We start from the raw sequence: 23,301 nt of genomic DNA, 5'->3' as shown, positions 1-23,301 counted from the left end.
GTTAGTTGCATGTGTTGGCGATGGTGACAGTATGTTGGTGATGAGAAGAGGGGATCCTGATCATCACCTCTTTATCAGTACTCTTCTTTTAAGCTTCTTACTTCAATCAATATGTAAATTTTACCAGATTTTGCTACTTGCGATGATTTATTAGTTAGTGACCCAGGCCTGAACTGACTGGGTGTGCCTGGTCCGGACAGAGTTGTCTCTGGCTTCTTGTCCAGATACTGCACAGTGGACTAACAGTGTGGGTTAGTTCCTGAGTGTGTTCTGTGTGAGGTATGTCTTGGTATTCACTCCTCATGAACACAGAGTCACTGTCCAGTTTTGTGTATGGAGTGTTTAATGTATCCTTGAAACCTTATAGCACTCAACTTTTGAACACTGTTTTGAAAAAAATGTAGTGAAATAGATATAAACCAGTATTGTATGATAGATGAGATGGTGGAGTAGGCTGAAAAGTAAGAGTACAATTTGTGTGGTCCTGTGGTGTGGAAGTCTTGGGCAGTTATGTGTTGGGGACAGGCCAATGAAACAGAACATTCATACCTTCAGTGGGCTTGTCACCTGCAATTAGGAAGGGGAAACATCTGTTTCAGTCCAAATGAGAGTTGCAGATTTAGGCTATCGCTGATGACAAACCAGGACTGGGTGAATGTGTGAGTTTAGTTTTACACCGCACTCAGCAATATTCCATCTATATAGTGGCGGTCTGTAAATAATTGAGTCTGGACCAGACAATCCAGTGATCAACGGCATGAACATCCATCTGCGCAATTGGGAGCCCATGACGTGTCAACCAAGTCAGCAAGCCTGACCACCCGATCCCGTTAGTCGCCTTTTATGGCAAGTATGAGTTGCTGAAGGCCTATTCTACCCAGGGACCTTTGTAGAGATACGTTGCTTGGGTGGCATGACGGGGCAGATTGTGTGAGCTGTGTGTTGAACGTTGGGAAATTGGTACAAAACAACCCAGACTAAAGCACAAACCATGTAAGTACTTCTCAAGACCTCTCCAAGCTCCTAAACATATCTGGTTGCTGTGGTGCTTCTACTGCTATTTAGTTCTTTCTGATTTTGCTTCTAATTTAATGAGACTCAGACCTGAATATTCTTGGCCAATATTGCAGAGGGACTTTGGTTTTAGTCACTCTAGATGTGTTTCTGTGTTAGCTTCACGTCTGCTTCCAGGATGTTTTCATGGAACGAACGAATGCGCTGTTTGACGTATGTGGCATATTAACGGTCTTTCCGTCAACGTCACTGTGGTGGACTTGTCAAGGGAGTCCAAACTTCATACCCGCTTACGCACAACGTCTTCCAGCAATGTGACGGTCAGGAAATCACAGGTTAGCACCATGTGCTTCCCACTGTGGAGTCAGTTGCGAAGCAGTTGTCTGGGGATTTGGTGAGACGGTTAGAGACTGTGCCACTGTGTTCCGTCTTTTACCAACTTTCAGCATGCCAATGTCAAGTAATCGTTTCTCATCGTCCAACGGCGATAAGTGATTTACAAATAATTTTAAAACTTCTAGTCACTTTTTAATCACTGAAACGTATGCAAAGTGCATATCATGAAACATCCGTGAACAAACCTGACTATTCTGCTGACAGTATGAACAGAATTTTCATTTTTCAAATCCAGGTGGTATATAATCACAGGAAATGTTCATACATATCCTTCATGTCAAATTGTATAAACCTTTCAAGGACACAAACATTTGCCAGGTAGCATCACCACAAAAGATCACGAAGAAGAAGACACAAACATTTGCCAGGTAGCATCACCACAAAAGATCACGAAGAAGAAAATGATTAGTAAGATGAATTTGAACGTTCACAACTGCACTTCCTCAGCTAAACCTGCCAAATAAATAATAAACAATATTGAACAGGATCTGGTGACAAACAACGTATCATGTCTTATCCAATGGTGACGTGATAGTCAGATGACATTAAGGACCCGACACACATTACATAGATAGCAATTGTTCGACCTAAACATCCCCCATCTGTCAAGTTTGTGAACTGGTGAGACAAGCATGGTTGTGTACTCCGTCCTGTCCAGTACGAGGTCATTGTACTTTGCGCTTTGGTGGCGTTTGTCCATTGCGTGGTCGGGGATTCGCTAGCAGTAGCCTGCATGCTCTGTAGGTGAACACTAACTTGCATAACTGGATGGTTATCCATTTATGCAGGCAGGCTATAAAGAGGACTAAAGACCTGATATAAATCACTGTGCCCCAACACAGGTATTTTGCAGCCAGCTTCACAAGTATTGGATGAAAGCAAATCTGCTGTCCAGAACACTTTGCACATTTTTGTCATTTTACGCTTCAAACCTCGTATCTGGTGCCCTTCCGTTGTGATATTGATGGAACATTGCTTAAGGCAGTGTAAGATTACTCTCCCACTCACTCACTCAGAAAACCCTTCAAGTTGTTTATCAAGTAATTATTTTTTTTAGACTTAAGCCATTAAAAACGCAATAGGTATTTGTTGTCTTGAACTTAAAAAAGTTCTGTTGAAGATGTTTTTTACCTGCGATACAGAGGATGTAGGGATAAACGGCTGATATTCCTGCCCATTTCCAGTTTGAGTCCCAGAGCATTCAACTTTTATGATCGTCGAAATGTTTTGAACATGCTCGTTTTAAAAGGGGTGGTGCCTCGTCATGCTCCAACGCACACGACGACTTAGTTCTTTGTTTAGAACAACTATCCTGTTTTTTAAAAAAATATATTTTGAGACTTTTTTGACATTAGTAATCAATTCAGATATCTTATTGCATGTGGAGAGTGACACAGACATTGACAGGATGTTAACTGACACTGTCCCACACTCCTAAAAACAGAAAGTTTAAAACATATGACAAAGCGTTGTAAACACCATTCCAGTTTTATCAAATACTAAAATCAGTACCACTCCACTGATGACATCAGATCGGCGATATGTCATATTTTCCACACGCATTGTAATATACTCTCCCTGCTAATATCGGCTCCTAAATAGTGTTGACCGAGATGTGAGCATATTCCTCTAGACATGAACTGATGAGACCGTGTCTGGTATACAGCAAGCAGTTAGGTGTAATAGTTGGTGTGAGGAAATGGTGAGACACCAAGTCACCTGTGCTATAGGTATTGGAGGAATGCACACTTATGTCATTGAAATTGTGCTTCAAATTTCAAACTTCATTTCTGATGACCTCCCGTCGTGATATTGTTTGACCATTTCTTAAGGCGGAGTAAGACTGCACTCACTCACTCACTCACTCACTCGCTCAGCAGATAGTTTATGAAATAAATATAAACTCTCGATTAATATCAGCATTCATAAAACAGTGTTTCTTGAGATTTGAGCATCGCCCACACTACTTACATGATGAAAGCCTGTCTTCGTCATGGTTCTACGTCAGTGTGATAAACACATTGAGACTTGTCTATAAAAGATTTCAAGGTGAGGTTCTGGATCATTGTGCTTGACACTACAGCGAACTCAGTTCCGGACACCTCAACAAGACAAGTGTAGACTTTCCTCTGACTGACGACTCTGAACGCATCACCTTTACACGACGACCAGTGATGGCTGATTCAAAGAATGACACCGGCATCTTCAACGACACCTTCACTGTGACCGTTCTCAGCATGCTTCAACGCGATCTGCATTTACAAACACTGAATGATATTGAAACCCACTTTAAGTTAGTGTATCAGTCAAGGATACAACGTCTACTCCAGGGCCGAGGAATCTACAGCACGGGGACTATCAGCGTTTCGGTGACCTATAACATGGTGACATTTACACCATCCACCAAATGGGAGATCCTTTCAGCCGGCGATGCTTTTGTTATCCTCACCGACCAAGATTCATTCGAAACAGGTGAAGATCTCAAACGGGAGATACAGGAACTGAACTGTTCCCGGGTGAAACCTGTTATTGTGCGAAGATTTGGAGCAGATCTGGAGGTAAAGCCGGAATGGAAGCACAGCGAAGATACGGGATGCCAAGCAAAGTATATTGAGTATTTCCTTCTGAACGGTGCATTCAGAACGCTCTACCTTGTTATGGAGAGAGACGTTGGTTTTATTGTGCCACCAAAGAAAGCCATAAAGTACACAAAGCCAAACAAATTTCTGAGACTTTTGCGAAATATTAAGAAGAGATTATTATTGCCTTGATTTGTATTGGAACTGACGTTGACCTGATTTCGACCATTTGAACTTACAATAAGTTGAGTAGTCTATGCTATGTTTCCTGGAAGATACTGTCAATAAAGATGTGTCCATGAGCTGTTGTTCGTGTCTTTTCTAGGGTATGCCTTAGAATACTAGGTTGTATGGTTTGTATTCACCAGTTGTGAGTGGCCGATGTGAGTCAGAGAATGCTGTTGAAGGTCCCTTTGGACTAGCATAACTTCACGGAAAATTATTATCATTTCAGTTTTCATTGTGTCGTATCTGTGCATACACTAGGAAGCCGAAACCACTGACGGATCTGGGAATGGAGTCCTTGGATGAGTGAGTGAGTTTAGTTTTACGCCGCATTCAGCAATATTCCAGCTAAATGGCGGCGTTCCGTAAATAATCGAGTCTGGACCAGACAATCCAGTGATCAACAGCATGTAGCCATATGCACAGAAGTTCTCAATGGTCAATCTGGTGCCAAACTTATTCCTGCACTTTTTCCCCTAGAGGGCAAACGGAACAAAAACATGACTGTACGTAATTGGCAGTGACAATGCGTGCAGACAGTCAGTCCATAGTGGGACGGGAGGCTACCTTTTCCAAGTTTAGTCATGCTCGGCCACGTTTGTTTGCACAGTAGTAGACGGAAGTCCCTGCTTGGTCCGTACTCTAGCACATGAACAATGGTAGAACACAGTAGCAGGCGGAAGTCCCGCTTGGTCCGTACTCAAGTACACTAATGTTCCCTTCGACGACTCAAAGATCTTCAGTTTGCACGTCCGAGTTAGCCAAGTCCAGTCCTACAGTCGTATAGACATGGCGAGACTCTGGAACAGACATATATACGCACAAGGATCATTCATCTTTTAAGTAATTTTACAAATTCTTGCATAATAGAATCAGTATCACCCACTAAAAGACTTCTCGGAATGAACAGTATGTATACCTGGGATTGGTAGTGAGGCATGGTTATGTTGACGTCTCACCTGGACTCTCTTGAATATCCTGAAACTAATGACATCACTATTAAACGACAAACAAGCCTCAGAACGATGTCAACGTATTTAAAAGCAGGCAGGGCTATGGCACTCACTGTATAAATCGTGGAACTCTCCTCCAACATCGAACCCTCGGTCATTCAAACACGCTCAAACACACACGCGCGCGCGATCGCGCACACACATACACTTTCTCTCCCTCTCTCTCACACACAAACACGATCCCATTGACAAAGGGGAGAACTGTATGTAGTGTAACTATACAGTACAGACACACTCAAACAGACTGAAACTTGCACCACACACACACACACACACACACACACACACACACACACTCATGCGCGCCCGCTTGTTTCCATTGTTAAAGATGAGAACACTATCTACTGTACGTACATTTTTGATTCCGAATGTTTCAGTCTTTGATCTGGAACAATAAAACAGACTATGTAACTGAATGATAAACACGGAAGAGGCCATTTAAACACGAATTTCATCAAACTACATAATCAAATATGTATGGAGGGTTGTTTGATTTCTTTTTTCAATATTGCGTCGGTTAATTAATATAACTTTAGTTTTGACTTATTTATTAAGAGGACTGGGTGCATTGCATATTACCTGGGTTTGTGTTTAGCTTCATGATGAAATGAATGATCTCAACGATGAGTACGAGAATGAGAAATGCTGCCACAGTCCCCGCCACAATGACCAATGTTGGAGTGTGAGAATTGCCTTTTGATGTATCACTCACCGCTGAAACATAGTCAGGACATATAGGTATGCACAGACAGTGGGTGTGACAGCTATCTGCAATCGAGTTCAAGCAGTTTATTGCACGAAGGTCATAAGCTCATGTATGCAAAGTAAATGTACATAATATGTACAACATGTATAACATAGGGCACACACGTTACAATTGAATTTCTTCTCAATATACGTACGTGATAAATACAGAGAGCCAACGTATATTGTAATATGGTTTTGTAGCATTAACATGTGACTGTAGCCATTGTGGATTGTAGCCATAACATGTTTGCCTTGAATCATTGCGCACAAGATCAGGAATTAAACCTTTAATTCATTTTCTACAGTATTACAGATGATCCTAACCTCTGTGGTGTTACAATAGATTAATATCTTCAAGTTTCAAGTAAATATTTAAACTCACGACGACAGTCATGTGGAACTTTAATATAAACATGAGTGAAATTCTTGTTTATGGATATAGATAGTTCTGGTGCTAAGATGTTTGATATATGGATAACCTAACACTTATCAGAGGGGTACACAAAGTACGCAGTCTAGACTACCAGTTGTCCGACTTTCATTTTGTGGAAGTCGCGGTGGCTGAGCGGGTTAGGTGACTGACTTTGTGTGCTGGCGACTAGGTGCCTGACTTTGAGGGTGAGGGTTCGAATCCCGGATGGGACTCAACCAAAAAGCACTAGAATTTGTACTTTACTGAGAAAGTGAAATCCCAAATATGACATATGTTGCTTCACTTAACTAGTTTTCATTCCAGACGTGTCATCCTTGGAATGAAATGACATTGACATTGAACATAGAGGCGTCTTCAAACGATGTTAAATAAATGAGTTTGACGTTTTGGGTAATACGCATGGTGGACCAATAATCAAAGTCTATGGCCTTCTGATGTTCACTCACTAATACAAGACAGGAAATAGGCATGCACTTACAAACCACAGAAAGAGTGGTCCGAATAGTGGTGTTTCCTTCCTCATTGGCAGCAGTGCACGACAGACTTCCAGGGTCGTACTTTGAAACATTTTGTTTTGTGTAATTCTGTCCACAGCTAACAATGCCATTATGATTCCAGGTGAACGATGTTACGGCGGGGTTGGCGTCATCAACGACGCAGACAATTGTCACATCGCCACCAGGTAGTACACTTAGAATCTCAACACTCGGTTCAAGGTGGATTTCAGGCGGATCTGTGATAAAGTAATAATAATGATGAAGATTATGATGTTGATATCAACAACGACGACGATCATGTAGTTGTACAGTCACACAATGAAATTTACACAATGTGATTTGAGAGCCCAACATAATGACTCCCCCTGACCCTCAAAACGCCTGTCACAATATTCTTGTTAAAATACTAAGGGAAAAAATAACACGATGCAATTAATTCTGGACTCACACAAAACACAGAAACGAGTTTATATTTTGAGCTTCGAAGAAAACACTTTTTCATTTTTTTCTTTATTAGCATATATTTATAACGACCGCATGTTTAATTTTGTCAGATCCCTTGTCCGAAGGTGCAGAGTGATTCTGGACTTCAGAATTAAATTGTGATGTGTTAAATACTCATATATAATTTTGATAAATCATAATTGAAAGCGAAAGTAAGATCTCGTTGGCTTTGATCAGGGGATTCCATTCTGGACTAATATAGATACAGAGGTCAAATAGTTCAGTGATAAACACCGTGTTAGTAGAAGGCCAGTTTATTTGAAAGGCTGGGTCACAAGATGCTTTGGTAGAAAACCAACAATTACACGACATTTGCAGTTCTTGTGTCTATGATTCATTAATGATTGTACTTGCTTGGGTTAAAAGTTGTGTTCAACCTGGTTGATCTGTCCTGTTTAGGCTTAACGTTCTGCCAGCCCTCGTAGTTCCCGAATTTTTCGCCAAATAGTTATGTACCAATTACTCAATCAAGTGTGATATACATAGATGCATGCATTAAAGCATTGCAATAACCCCTTGATGACTAGTCCATGTTAATGTCAGGAAATGAAACCTGCTCTGTTATGATGGCAAAGAAACACATGAAGGCGTTGTTTGCCTGGACCTGGGGAACCATACATAAAGTTCCAGTTGATAGACTGGCGCTATCGTCATTCACTGGCTTTTACAAAAACGCCACCCTTAGCAATATTTGGTTTAAAGGACAACAAAACGTATACATAATCTAGTCTGGATCAGACAGTCCAGAAAGCGGAATATGATAAACAAAAAATTAAATATCAAATCTAAATACAAAAGGAACGAAAGAAGCAAATATTCCCCCAAACTGACTCAGTTAGTGGTGCTGGCAGCTGTTGTTAAATACTGCTGTTATTATTAATATTCAGGCACACGATTCTCAAGAAATCACACAAGTATCGTTATCTGGTGTAACTTCCACCATCTGCAACATCCCCGGCTCTCAGTGTAACGTTAATGTACGTTAGTGTGGTGCGTTATAATTCTTGGTGGAGGTATTGTCCCAGTACATCAAGATTTGGTTCTGGAGGATCCTCCCGGTGTATTCTGCGACCTATAACGTTCCAGTCATACTATATGGGGTGGAGATCTAGACTCTCACCAAGGGTTGTTGGTTCTTTGACGTAGGACTTCAGAGACGTTTATGTGGCCTTGCATTCTTGTCTATGATGACTGGTGTTCAGAGGATGGTCATTGAAATGTGGTACACCAAACCTTTCTAGGATGTGAAGGCAAAGCTGATTTGTGTGATCATAACAAGGTCAGATTTACAGTCTCGTGAGAAGCACACCAACACCATCAATGAGCACTACTAGCTCCAGAATATTCCGTTGTGAGCATGCGTTGTTCGCGAACTATGCCATGAAGTCACGAACTCTGAAGGTAACAAGAAGGCTGTCTTTACACGCAACTTGACGTGAAAGGAGAAGACTGGGATTCTGAGGAGGACTGTATGCTCTGTATGACGTGCTAAACCTCATAAGCTTGCTGACGTCTGGCTCTGATAGTCCATGAATGACTGCCAGTATCTCTTTTAACAACCCGCAGTGACACGCCAATATTACCATGTTTGAGGAGTTTTTATTTTGGGAACCAGAATAGTTGATATCACCACGAAATCGATTGGTTTTCCAAGTTATCAAGCTGTAAGAAGAGTTTAACATAATATTTCCCTAAGGATTGGGTTCTCTTACTGCACGTGGTGCTTGCATTTAATCACTAAACAAATACATGATACGGCCGAAGGAACATCATAATCATACAAACAAACAGAATCATGATATGAATATAAATGAGTATATGGAGTCTATAGATCATAGGTGTTGCGTAAAAAACGTCTCAGTGTGTATAATATAGGGCGTCACGTCTACCCCTATAGATCGTGGGACCCTAATCTAAAACGGATGAACGTACAGGCATCCCCCACTACACCAGATAGTTCGATACTCACACACAACAACTATCTGTGCCCCCACAGTGGCAGAGACTTCACCGTTGTCGGCAGTGCAGTATAGACGGCCGGAGTCGGACTTGGAAACATTGGTCTTTGTAAACGTCTGTCCGTATGTGATGTCGTTGTTGTGATTCCACATAAACAAGGAGACGGGAGGGTTGGCGGCATCGGCAACACATACAACAGTCACGTCACTACCTCGCAGGACGTTGATCCGATCCTGTCTTGGCTCCAAATGTATTTCAGGGGGATCTGTGGTACAATTCTACATTCTGACAGAAGCTGTAATGTGTCATGAGCATCATATCACCAATGTTCACTAATCATACAGGAAAATGTTCTTGAATTGATAATTGGGTGAATCAGTTTGGTTCAGTCACAGTCTTGAAATCATGACAGGGAGGTGTCGGCTTGAGAAACAAGCAACGTATAAAATAAACTTTACCAGAACAGTCATGCTCAGTTATATATTCTGTGTACGTCTAATCTCTTCGTCGGCCATGGAGCTACAATTGACTTCATTGCAGTGACTTAAATATACATTAAATAATTTTATGTTTCACCATTCAAATATGTGCGAAGATACCTGTCTGAATCCTACAGTTGTGTACCTTAGAAGTGACAGGATCAAGTGTTTGATTGCTCGAATTCAAGGTTTGTAGTGGCCCTTGATATGATCAGCATCAACACCAGTACCATGGTTATTGGTTTCACAACAGTGATCAATGTCTTAGTCTTTTAGATCACTTCCGGTTCTCCGAAGGACTATGGGATAGCCTGGTGGTTAAATTAGTATGGCCTTCGTCACACAAAAGCCCGGGGTTTGATTCCCCCCTTTGGTGCACCGTGTGAAGCCCATTCCTAGTGTCCACCGCCGTGATATTGCTGGAATATTGCTAAATGCGGCTTAAATCCGTAGTCACTCATTCCTGCTCTCATTCCTTATACTGACTCGCCATCATATTACTGAAATATAGTTCATAACAATGCTGACTTCGCATACTCAGTGGGAATTATGAACATGATGCGGTATGAAAAAAACACACAGACGCACGCACGCACACATAAACCCCCTTACATTTCACATTTATCATCACGCCCGCACGAACAGGCGTCATTCCCTTCTGTCCGTTGTCAGCATAGCAGTTGAGCTCTCCTCGGTCTGACTTGGACACGTTCTGGAGGCGAAACGTCGGCCCCGAGGTAAGAAACCCGTTGTGTAGCCACGTAAATGTCGTCACTGATGGATTAGCGTCGTCGACTACACACAACACGTCAACGTCTCCTCCAACAGCTACGTCAACACTGTCTGGCTCCAAATGGATTCTTGGAGGATCTGAGGACATGGAAATTGAGTAATTGTGGGTAACCAGTTGGAATTGACACCATGTTGCAAACGGTATTCCTGTCATCGTGACGTCACAAATGATTTACATACATTGACATCAACACGACGCATCAATATGCATGACGGTTGAATATTGACCTATTCAGTGCAAGCCTTACGTACATAGGACGTTGATGAAAGTTGAGGCCTGTGTATTCTTAAAGCTGCAGGTCAAATTTCCAGAATCAGATTTCGATGTGATGGTTTTCCGAAAGATTTGTCCACGGTAGTATTGCGTGTTGTAAATCCATATAAAGGGCGAAAGGGGTGGGGTAGTGACACTGTTGTCCAACACACATTTAACGCTGATGTCCTGCCCTCGGGGCACGCTAAGGATGTTCCCGGTCGGTTCCAGATGAATCTTGTGAGATTCTGAAAAATATGCTACAGAAGTCTTTACTGGAACTTTGTTTACATTGTTTAGAAGGACAAGTTATGTCTAGCTGAATCAAAGTGCCTGAACTACTATGAGTGGAATGATACCCAGGAAATTGAGAACAAAATAGGAAAAACTGAAGTGCCCATTGATCCACGAAATCCAATGATCATAAGAAATCTCCCAACAACCCACTGCTCGAGCATGAATACAGTTTAGACACGACTTTATCACTTATCAAATTATGAACTTTGTGAAGACATAGCCGTTTCTTGTCCCCAAGAGGAAACCATTTGAAAACAAACAAACAAGCAACAACAACAAAAACCACCAAAAAAAACCAAACCACCCAAAAACAATAAAACACAAAAGCAGGCCAGTTAAGGAAGACATGGTACAAGTCGAAATAGGAAACACCATTGTAATTAATTGATGCCCAAAACTTCAAAATTTCGTTTTGAAAGTTTTACCCAGGACTTGAGTGTGGTAACTTTCAATGAAACACTTTTGAACGACAAAGCCGATTGAACCTCAAAAGTTATGAAATTCAAACAATGATTCAAGAAGCAGGAATTGTTCCCATTATAAGTTATCACTTCTGTCACTTAATCTGAGTGTGTATAAAGTGCGTATCAATATACGTTATACAAACATTTTCATATTCCAGTCTTAGCTTTACCTCTTTTTAACAAGGGCTTATTGACTAAGTCACTTTGTGTTATTTCAAAGGTTGCCAGGGAGAGGGAGTTACGATAATCGTAGCTCTACGACAGTCGTAAGTCCATGTTTTATGTTATGGTCATCTAGGGACCCAGGCAATAGATTTTAGAAGCTCTCTTAGCGCAAAGATATTCGGAAGTGTCAGACCTTAACGGTAACCTACGATTAGCTTAGCGTTAAGAGAGCTTCGAAAATCTAGGCCCAGGTCTGAAACGTAGCCTGTCTTTCTGAGCGGGTTAGAATCAGAGGTTGGCATTGCAAGCTTTGCAGGATGCGAACGTACAGAAAAATAAGTCAACAAATCCAGTTGACTAATGAGATTATCATGTTGTGTGTGAACGATATGCTGTTGTTTGTAAGTATCATTTCTTCACCGACATTCCCTGTAAATACACGATTAGTCAACAGGGGAAATAAGCCGGATATCTCACCTGCTGGACAGCTGACCCCGACCGCTAATATGGGAGAACAACTAGTCTCGTTCCAAGGGTAGTGTAGACAATCGTTGAGTGACGGTTCCGTCCCAATACACCGGACTCTGTCCAGAACCATAGGGCGTGGTGAGGTCACATTGAGCAGCATTACACTGGAGGCTTTGCTATATAGAAAGTGTCATTGTAATTTCATCTACATGTTACAGATGGCATATTTTTGGATTACCCTTTCTAAGTAAGGTACAGGTCCTTGGACTTTTGTCAGATTGAAAGTCACGGTGGCTTAGTGGGTTAGATTGCTGGCCTTGTATGCTGGTGTTTAGGTACTTGACTCTGACAGTGAGGATTCGAATCTTATTGAAAGGTGTATTCATGCATTCATGTTCTCTTGAAACATACCCCAAATCTACTACACATGTTTGAAGCCATGACCATCCGAGTTAGAATTGACGCGCACGATGTCAGTCATTGGATTCTCTGATAACGATTATTTACAGATGGTATAGCTAGAATATAGCTAGAGTGCAGCAACATCCGACCAACCAAGAAACCTGTAGGTACCAGATGTGGAGGTTGAAAGAGACTACGGTCTATGCGATGCCTGTGGTGGTGGTGGTGGTGTGGGATGTGGGATGTAGGTGGGCTATGGGTGGGGTGAGGGCGAGTTATGGCAACTGATGCTACTCTTCTTACGTGAGGTATCCCAACATCCTGCACACAACAGCAGCCTCCTTGACGCCGAAACCGGTGTTACAGACTCGACCCCATTGCTGCTTGTAGTACACTTCCAGAATCCCCCGGGTCCCTCGTGAACGTTGGTTAGTGCTGGACACAAGTCGAGCAGCTGAGAATCCTGATTTCAACATGCAATTGACAAGTTGGATTGTTTAAGACGAACATCACATTTTTGGAGACAGTCATGGATATGGGGCTTACATAATTTACTCAATGATGTAGTCTGGACAAACATTGGATTATGATCTGATCATTATGGTCAACATTGATTGAAACGACAAAACAGTTATTCATTCAGGTAAATTCTTCTTTAAAATGCGCCTGCCTTCTGCAAAAGAAAAACATTCCACGGCAACAGCTTCATCGTTTCCACAGTCGGTCTTTCCCCATGCTCCGTGTTTGCAATCCAGCAGATCGGTGTTCCTGACGCTGCAGGCGACGTCATCCAGCCACATAGTCATTGCAGTCAAGGGCACATGTTCGACCTTGACCCTTCCACTTCTGCAGACAGATCATCAATGCTGACATCTCCACATGTATACAATGTCCACATATATACATAGATGCATCAGTTGAATAAATACATATGGGCAGTCAATGGATAGCCCGAAAACAATCTTCATAATATCACTTTGTTAGAATATAAGGCGAGTGAACAATTTCCTATGATTTGATCACATAATAAGAACACTTGTCAACAATATGCATTTAGTGTCCTGTACAGCGGAACTTGTCCTGATCCTACTAACTTGTGCTGTTTCAAACAGACCTTTACCACAACCGAATCGTGTTTGTTTATCCGACTTAAAACGTTTAGTATAAATAGCTTTGGAGTTAGAATCAAGCATCGTCTTTACGGTGATTGCCAAGACGTTTACTCGACCGATGTTTGCTGGAGGTTACATTAAGCATGGCCTCACTAAAACTTTCAAAACGTTATGTGAGACATTTTGAGGACATTTGTAAGATTGTTGAATCAGTAACAAACATGTTGGCCGATGCAGTTCCGAAACTTACACTTTCACAATCTGGTCCGGCGAACAGTTAACCATAAAATCAGCGTTTACCTCGCCTTGTGTCTCATTATGCTTTAGCAAATCACATGTACATGTACTTATGATTAAGTTGGAATCGTATAAAGTCTACGAAAACGTTTTCTCGTTTTTCTTCATCATTCCCTGTGCCGTCAGGGTTGAAGCAACTGTTTAAAATAACTTTAATGCCCTCACCACCGTTTCACTTTACGTCAATGGCTTGCCGGGATCAGCAGATACCAGAGAGGACATGGCGTTGGGAACCAAACAACACTGGCTCCCACGTCATCTGTCACTATCTCGGACACACCAACAACTGCGTGGACAATAAATATGCAGCATGACACAGAACCCGGAAGGGTGGTGGTGTAGCCTAGTGGTTATAGTTTTCGCTCATCACACCGAAGACCCGGGTTCGACTCCCCCATGGGTACAATATGTGAAGATCATACCTGGTGTTCTATATGGCTGAAATATAGCTAAACGGCTTGTAAACAACTCTCACTTACTCACACATTCCAGATCTCCTTGCCCGTGTCTTTTCTCATCATCAAATCCTGTGATGCTTTTGAAAAAAGTGTTTATGTTCTTGCTGTTATTATAATCATCCATTTTCTGTTGTGAACAATATATTCTTAATGGTGAATAAACGAGCATAAATCTCGGACTCACTGATAACCAAGAGTACGACACACAACAGAAGCCTCGACTTGACCGAAACCGTCGTCACAGACTGTTCCCCAGATGCCGGCGTGGTGGACTTGCAGCAATCCGTTACTGTAGCCGGGGTTTAGCTTGACGCTGATGCTTCCTGTATCAGTCAAACAGAGTGTTCACGAAACGGCGATATCATTAGTGACGGGAGGTTCAGAACCAGCCAACACAACGAAGTCAATGTGAATATAACTGTAACATTGGTTGTGTCTGTGGCATTTTAACCTAATGTGTTATCTGGGGGATTCTTAGTGAAGGTTCTCAGGGCTCCCATTTGTCGAGTGCTGTGAAAATGTTCGAGGACTTCAAACAGTTACATTGTTTTTCTAAACATCATGCTGCTCCAAGCGCTAGCAAAATGCAACAAAAGTGCTATCTATCAACTGTAAGTGATTACAGGATGCATATTAGATTCGACTCCGTTTGTTTTTATCTGAAGTGGAAAGCTTGTACCACATTCACATATTTTACTTACATGTCCTAACGTAAATGAATATTCCACCTATATGGCGGCAGTCTGTAAATAATCGAATCTGGACCAGACAAACCAGTGATCAGCAGCATGAAATCGTCCTTTGCAACTGGGATACGATGACATATGTCAACTCAGTCAGCGAGCCTCTTTGACAAGAATGGGTTACTGAAGATCACTTCTAACCCGAATTCTCACGGGTACATATCCTAACATATGAAGCTGACTCGCGGATATACAATTAAGCGGATCAGTGTGATCCCGGCCAGGTTTTGGAATGGGGACTACAACGACATTAGGCCAGGAAGTTGTAAAATTTCCTGAAGTCCATAACGGTTAAAAAATATTAAGAAGTGTTTCCAACCATGATTCCGGTAAATGTTTCAAGAGCCGATAGTGTATGTTATCAGCTCCTGTTGCTGTATCATGAGCGTGCCCAAGGGCAGTGTGTAGCTCATGTAATGAAAATAAATCGTTATAGTCTTCGCCATTGTCTGAGTTCAAATTTATTCTATTCTTCTCCTGTTGTTTCTGGCACTGTTGAAATTCTGGGACGTAATTGGACGAGAAAGAGTGCTTAGCAAGAGTTTCACCCAACTTACTGGCAATATCAGACTTAGCAGTAAATAAACTGTCACCATCTGAAGGAACAGTAGGTTTGGAACCTTTGCCATTAATTCTTTCTATCATATTCCACACCTTTGCCATGGGTGTGCGGGAATTAATTTTGGAAACATAGTTCCTCCAAGACTGACGCTTATTCTGTTTTAAAGTGTGTCGAGCCGTGACATTTAAAATTTCACTTCATCTAAATTATGAACTGTACGGCGGTTGCATAAATACTCTTCCGCTTTCTTCTCCACCACCCCCACACCCCACACCCCACACCCCCACCCCCTCCTCTGTTTACTGCCATTAGTAAATCATGATTTACGAATATGTGGAACTGCAGAGGACTTGAGCATAGTTTGGTCACCAGTGTCATTGAGTATATCTGAAAACAGCGGTATAGGATCTTTGCTGTTCACAAGAACATCAGGTTTTAAGTGATCAATACTAATTGTTTTAGATAATGACCAGTCGGCCCTGGTGAAGTTTCGTCTGGATAAAGGTGGATCTTCCTCAGGGATAATACTCTCGAGAATGGTGGAGTAGTGATCACTCCAACAGAGGTCATCACTGACCTCCCAATCAAATTCATCACATACGTTAGAATCGACAAATGATACATCCCGTCTCTCTGTGTAAATAAGTGGCTCAATCATTAAATTTTTATCGGATATGAATTCCTCGATGATGTTACCTTTAGCATTTGTGCTGACACTTCCTCAAAGTGGGTTGTGTCCGTTAAGATCGCCCATGCTGAGACATGCCCTCGGAAGTTGATCATATGAATTTCGAAAATCTGATTGTTGAACACTTGAAGAGGGAGGTATATACAAGCTGCACAAACAACGTCAGCGCCATGTGCAGAGTAAGGCGAACAGCAACCGCTTGCAATTGTGTATTTAGAACGACAGGGCTATGTATGACGCTTTGATGAACCAAACTAGAAACGCCTCCAGTAGCTTTATCTCCTGCAGGAGTTATTCTTCAGTCCTCTGCCATTCCACAGAATCAAAGGTTGAGAACTATTCATCCCTTGAGCTGGTTACCTGGAGATCTTGTTCGCCCATTACGTTTAGGTGGCATACTGGAAGGGATGCTCTCTGAAGCATCCATCTCTTCAAGTGATCCAAACATATTGTAAAGTTTGATGGGATCATCAGAACCTTGTGGTACCATTTTCATTGTTTCGAGAAGAGTCAGTTTTATGTCTGGATAACGCATTTGTTCCATTCTTGGGTTGTGAACTTGGAGCTGAATCATTCTTTGCCCCTGTTAGATGAACTGGAGTTACAGAAACAGTTGATGACGATACATTAATCTGTTTAGCTGAAGAAGGTTCAGCAGTAGTGTGAGTGCAGGGATGCGACATGCAGGAGGGTTCAGGATAGATGGAATTTATCCATGTCAGACCACGGCTAGTTACAGAAGCATATGAACCATTTGAATCACAGGAATGTATAAGTTTCCTAGCCTCATTGTAACTTGTGTTCTGAATAGTTTTGATTTTATTAATCTGCATCTTTTTTCCCATATAGGACAATCTTTTGACCAGGTTGAATGTTAACCAGAACAGTTGACACATTTCTTAAACTTGATATCGCAGTCTTCGGTAACGTGTTTTCTGCCCACAGTGAGCACAAGTAATACTATTTTTGCATGAATTTACCCCCCCCCCCCCCCCCCCATGATCAAACGTTTGGCATTTAAAACACCTCTGACAATGTACAACAAATAAAACCGTCTTCTTTTAACAGTGGAGATAAAATGCACTGTCTAATTACTGGTGGTTGTATGCAATAGTGGTTGGGCTGCCGTGTACACGTCGTCATTTTCTGTGTGCCATATAAAGATTAATACCTTCCAGTCACCCCATTCTATGGAACTTACGAGGCCTGGTGGTCAGACTAGGTGAGTTTGGTCACACAATTCATGAAGATGCCCGTTTTGATAATTGACCATAATGCGCTGTCACCTGATTGTTGGGTCCAGACTTGTGTATCTGCAGATGGACGTCCAGTGAGTTAAGTATGTTAACAACTTAGACGGGTGGTCAATCACGCAGTCATGTGTCTAGAACTCACGTTCATCGCATATTATGCCAACGTCTTCATCGTGAGTGCAGTCGTGGTGGCCCCACTGTCTGTGCTTGCAGCTGCTCAGCATCACTTCAGAACCGTCGCATCTCACATCGTCAAGCCAGATCTGCCCAGTTCCATAACCAAATGTCTGGATTGCTCTTGGTTTGAACCCGCTGTGACTAGCCAGGACAAGCAAGGCAGTACAGAAGAACATTCACAGTTGTACTGAATGACAGCAATGAATATACAGGAAAACTGTGTGACATCTATACACCTAGATATATGTTAAGCACATTTGTAAACATGGACAATAAAGTAATAATGCTATTTTCAAGGCAAGGGCGAATTTTAGGGTAAAATGAGAAACTAGATTCTCTGTCCATGTTTATAGCTCGTCGATAGACTTTCACAGTTATAATCCCTGACAATTCAGCGTGTAAAGATCAGGAGCTTATCACTACAGTGCCAGTGTAATGACCCAACTTACTATCGTCCCAGCTGTCGACACACAACGACAGCTTCGGCAGTGTCAAAATCGTCGTCGCAAACTGTCCCCCACTGGCCGTTGTAGTAGACCTCAAGCCGACCAACGCCGTTGTCTAGTGGAGACACAAGACGGACCAGCTGACCATACCCTACAGGTATACAGACAGTCATTGTTACACAATGGAAACATAAGTTAAACTCAGTACCTCACATGTTTCCATATTTGTTTCCTTTGATCTCAAGATAACTTGCAGTTGTTGCAGGTGGAACAACATGCACCGTTTTATCTTGCACCATTGTACGATTGCATAAGGGCCACATTTCTATTTGTTTTGTCTCTTCTCGCCCGCCATTTTAAACTCCATCCTAGAACAAACCGACTCGTCATACATAATGGTACTTCCATCCTACAACATACCCACTCGTCATACACAATGGGACCTCCATCATTGAACATACCGACTCGTCATACATAATGGTACCTCCATACCAGAAGATACCCACTCGTCATACATAACGGTACTTCCATCCTTGAACATACCGACTCGTCATACATAATGGTATCTCCATCCTAGAACATACCGACTCGTCATACACAATGGTACCTCCATCCTAGAACACACCGACTCGTCATGCATAATGGTACCTCCATCCTAGAACATACCCACTCGTCATACACAATGGTACCTCCATCCTGGAACAAACCCACTCGTCATACATAATGGTACCTCCATCCTAGAACATACCCACTCGTCATACATAATGGTACTTCCATCCTAGAACATACCCACTCGTCATACATAATGGTACCTCCATCCTAGAACATACCGACTCGTCATACATAATGGTACCTCCATCCTAGAACACACCGACTCGTCATACATAATGGTACCTCCATCCTAGAACATACCCACTCGTCATACACAATGGTACCTCCAATATTCAACATACCGACTCGTCATACATAACGCTACCTCCATACCAGAAGATACCGACTCGTCATACACAATGGCACCTCCATTCTTGAACATACCCACTCGTCATACATAATGGTACCTCCATTCCAGAAGATACCGACTCGTCATACATAATGTTACCTCCATCCTAGAACATACCGACTCGTCATACACAATGGTACCTCCATCCTTGAACAAACCGACTCGTCATACATAATGCTACCTCCATCCCAGAAGACACCGACTCGTCATACATAACGGTACCTCCATCCCAGAAGATACCGACTCGTCATACACAATGGTACCTCCATCTTTGAACAGACCGACTCGTCATACACAATGGTACCTCCATCCTAGAACATACCGACTCGTCATACACAATGGTACCTCCATCCTGGAACATACCGACTCGTCATACATAATGGTACTTCCAACCTGGAACATACCCACTCGTCATACATAATGGAACTTTCATCCTAGAACATACCGACTCATCATACATAATGGTACCTCCATCCTTGAACATACCGACTCGTTATACACAGTGGTACTTCCATCCCAGAAGATACCGACTCGCCATACATAATGGTACCTCCATCCTAAACATACTCACTCGTCATACATAATGGTACTTCCATCCTAGAACATACCCACTCGTCATACATAATGGTACTTTCATCCTAGAACACACCGACTCGTCATGCATAATGGTACATGCATCCTAGAACAAACCGACTCGTCATACATAATGGTACTTCCATCCTACAACATACCCACTCGTCATACACAATGGTACCTCCATCCTAGAACATACCGACTCGTCATACACAATGGTACCTCCATCCTGGAACATACCGACTCGTCATACATAATGGTACTTCAAACCTGGAACATACCGACTCGTCATACATAATGGTACCTCCATCCTAGAACATACCCACTCGTCAAACACAATGGTACCTCCATCATTCAACATACCGACTCGTCATACATAATGCTACATCCATACCAGAAGACACCGACTCGTCATACACAATGGTACCTCCATCCTTGAACATACCCACTCGTCATACATAATGGTACCTCCATTCCAGAAGATTCCGACTCGTCATACATAATGGTACCTCCATCCTTGAACATACCCACTCGTCATACATAATGGTACCTCCATCCCTGAAGACTCCGACTCATCATACACAATGGGACCTCCATCCTTGAACATACCCACTCGTCATACATAATGGTACCTCCATCCCTGAAGATACCGACTCGTCATACACAATGGTACCTCCATCCTGGAACATACCCACTCGTCATACATAATGGTACCTCCATTCTTGAACATACCCACTCGTCATACTTACTGGTACTTGCATCCTAGAACATACCGACTCGTCATACATAATGGTACTTCCATCCTGGAACATACCCACTCGTCATACATAATGGTACTTCCAACCTGGAACACACCCACTCGTCATACATAATGGAACTTTCATCCTAGAACATACCGACTCGTCATACATAATGGTACTTCCATCCTATAACATACCCACTCGTCATACATAATGGTACTTCCATCCTTGAACACACCGACTCATCATACATAATGGTACCTCCATCCTAGAACATACCTTCTCGTCATACATAATGGTACCTCCATCCTAGAACATACCCACTCGTGATACATAATGGTACCTCCATCCTGGAACATACCCACTCGTCATACATAATGGTACCTCCATCCTTGAAAATACCCACTCGTCATACATAATGGTACCTCCATCCTAGAACATACCCACTCGTCAAACATAGTGGTACCTCCATCCTAGAAGATACTCACTCGTCATACATAGTGGTACCTCCATCCTGGAACATACCGACTCGTCATACATAATGGTACTTCCAACGTGGAACATACCCACTCGTCATATATAATGGTTCTTTCATCCTAGAACATACCGACTCGTCATACATAATGGTAGTTTCAACCTGGAACATACTGACTCGTCATAAATAATGGTACTTTCATCCTAGAAGATACCGACTCGTCATACATAATGGTACTTCCAACCTGGAACATACCCACTCGTCATACATAATGGTACTTCCATCCTAGAACATACCCACTCGTCATACATAACGGTACCTCCATCCTAGAACATACCGACTCGTCATACATAATGGTACTTGCATCCTAGAACATACCGACTCGTCATACTTAATGGTACTTCCATCCTAGAACACACCGACTCGTCATACATAATGGTACCTCCATCCTTGAACATACCGACTCGTCATACATAATGGTACTTCCATCCTAGAACATACCGACTCGTCATACATAATGGTACCTCCATCCCAGAAGATACCCTCTCGTCATACATAATGGTACCTCCATCCTAGAACATACCGACTCGTCATACATAATGGTACTTTCATCCTAGAACACACCGACTCGTCATGCATAATGGTACATGCATCCTAGAACATACCGACTCGTCATACACAATGGTACCTTCATCATTGAACATACCGACTCGTCATACATAATTGTACCTCCATACCAGAAGATACCCACTCGTCATACATAACAGTACCTCCATCCTAGAACATACCGACTCGTCATACATAATGGTACCTCCATCCCAGAAGACACCGACTCGTCATACATAATGGTACCTCCATCCTAGAACATACCGACTCGTCATACATAATGGTACTTTCATCCTAGAACACACCGACTCGTCATGCATAATGGTACATGCATCCTAGAACATACCCACTCGTCATACACAATGGTACCTTCATCATTGAACATACCGACTCGTCATACATAATTGTACCTCCATACCAGAAGATACCCACTCGTCATACATAACAGTACCTCCATCCTAGAACATACCGACTCGTCATACATAATGGTACCTCCATCCCAGAAGACACCGACTCGTCATACATAATGGTATCTCCATCCTAGAACATACCGACTCGTCATACACAATGGAACCTCCATCCTGGAACATACCCACTCGTCATACATAATGGTACCTCCATCCTAGAACACACCGACTCGTCATACATAATGGTACCTCCATCCTAGAACATACCCACTCGTCATACACAATGGGACCTCCATCATTGAACATACCGACTCGTCATACATAATGGTACCTCCATCCTAGAATATACCCTCTCGTCATACATAATGTTACCTCCATCCTAGAACATACCGACTTGTCATACATAATGGTACCTCCATCCCAGAAGATACCGACTCGTCATACATAATGGTACCTCCATCCTAGAACATACCGACTCGTCATACACAATGATATCTCCATACAAAAATGTCTGCTGATGTTCGCGTGTAACACAGCAGAGGAAACCACGAAAGCAACATTGTTTACCTTTCTTAGAAATTAGAACTTTTTTTGTTTGCTGTGTTTCCCCGATCGACCGATGTGTGTTAAGAATTCGGTGGCTACGTGAAAGACATACAGAAAAACTGATGCATTAACATACACACCGTTACCGTCATGGTGACTGACATGCCAATGACATACTTGTCACTGTCCATTAGTATATCCCGTGTTATCTGGGCGAGTTTTGTTTTGCTGTGAAGCAATCAGCAGTAAGCGATATCTTAAACTTATCAAAGAAACGTACCATTGCCACAGGCCAGAAGAACCATGCAGAAACATGCACTGTGAGCCATCTTGCCCTGAAAGAGCAAAGTGAACGTCATCTAAGAAATCTATCATTTCACCATCTGTTGAGTATTTAGTGGTAGAGAAAAGTGGAACTGGAAAATGTGCGACCGATGTGATATCTACAGTCATAATGATTCTAGAAATGTAAATATAAACAACATGCACATACACATATAAAGGAAACTAGTCTAACCTTTCAAGATGGCT

At 42.2% G+C, this 23,301-nt stretch overlaps 1 protein-coding gene across 1 annotated transcript; it reads right to left on the bottom strand.

The window, feature by feature from the left end:
• Positions 1-4,943: 4,943 nt before the first annotated feature.
• Positions 4,944-13,163, bottom strand: LOC137279095 (B-cell receptor CD22-like). The gene is made up of 10 exons (XM_067811574.1): positions 12,991-13,163; positions 12,295-12,461; positions 10,891-11,139; positions 10,459-10,716; positions 9,378-9,632; positions 6,886-7,140; positions 5,807-5,941; positions 5,582-5,612; positions 5,134-5,192; positions 4,944-5,014 (listed from the first exon to the last, which is right to left on the bottom strand). Exons 1-10 carry the CDS (start codon positions 13,161-13,163, stop codon positions 4,944-4,946), a joined length of 1,653 nt encoding a protein of 550 aa, XP_067667675.1.
• Between the last annotated feature and the right edge of the window lie 10,138 nt (positions 13,164-23,301).

Source organism: Haliotis asinina, chromosome 1 (genome assembly GCF_037392515.1).
Source record: "Haliotis asinina isolate JCU_RB_2024 chromosome 1, JCU_Hal_asi_v2, whole genome shotgun sequence".
Classification (NCBI taxonomy): domain Eukaryota; kingdom Metazoa; phylum Mollusca; class Gastropoda; order Lepetellida; family Haliotidae; genus Haliotis; species Haliotis asinina.
The sequence above is the reverse complement of the archived record's forward strand: the minus strand, read 5'-3'. Positions and strand labels throughout refer to the sequence as shown.

Coding starts and splice junctions, on each gene's coding strand:
- LOC137279095 (XM_067811574.1), bottom strand. CDS start 13,163: ATGTTGAAATCAGGATTCTCAGCTGCTCGACTTGTGTCCAGCACTAAC. Junction 11,140..12,294: donor CGGGGTCAGCTGTCCAGCAG/GTGAGATATCCG, acceptor CATATTTTTCAG/AATCTCACAAGATTCATCTG. Junction 10,717..10,890: donor AACTTTCATCAACGTCCTAT/GTACGTAAGGCT, acceptor CCATGTCCTCAG/ATCCTCCAAGAATCCATTTG.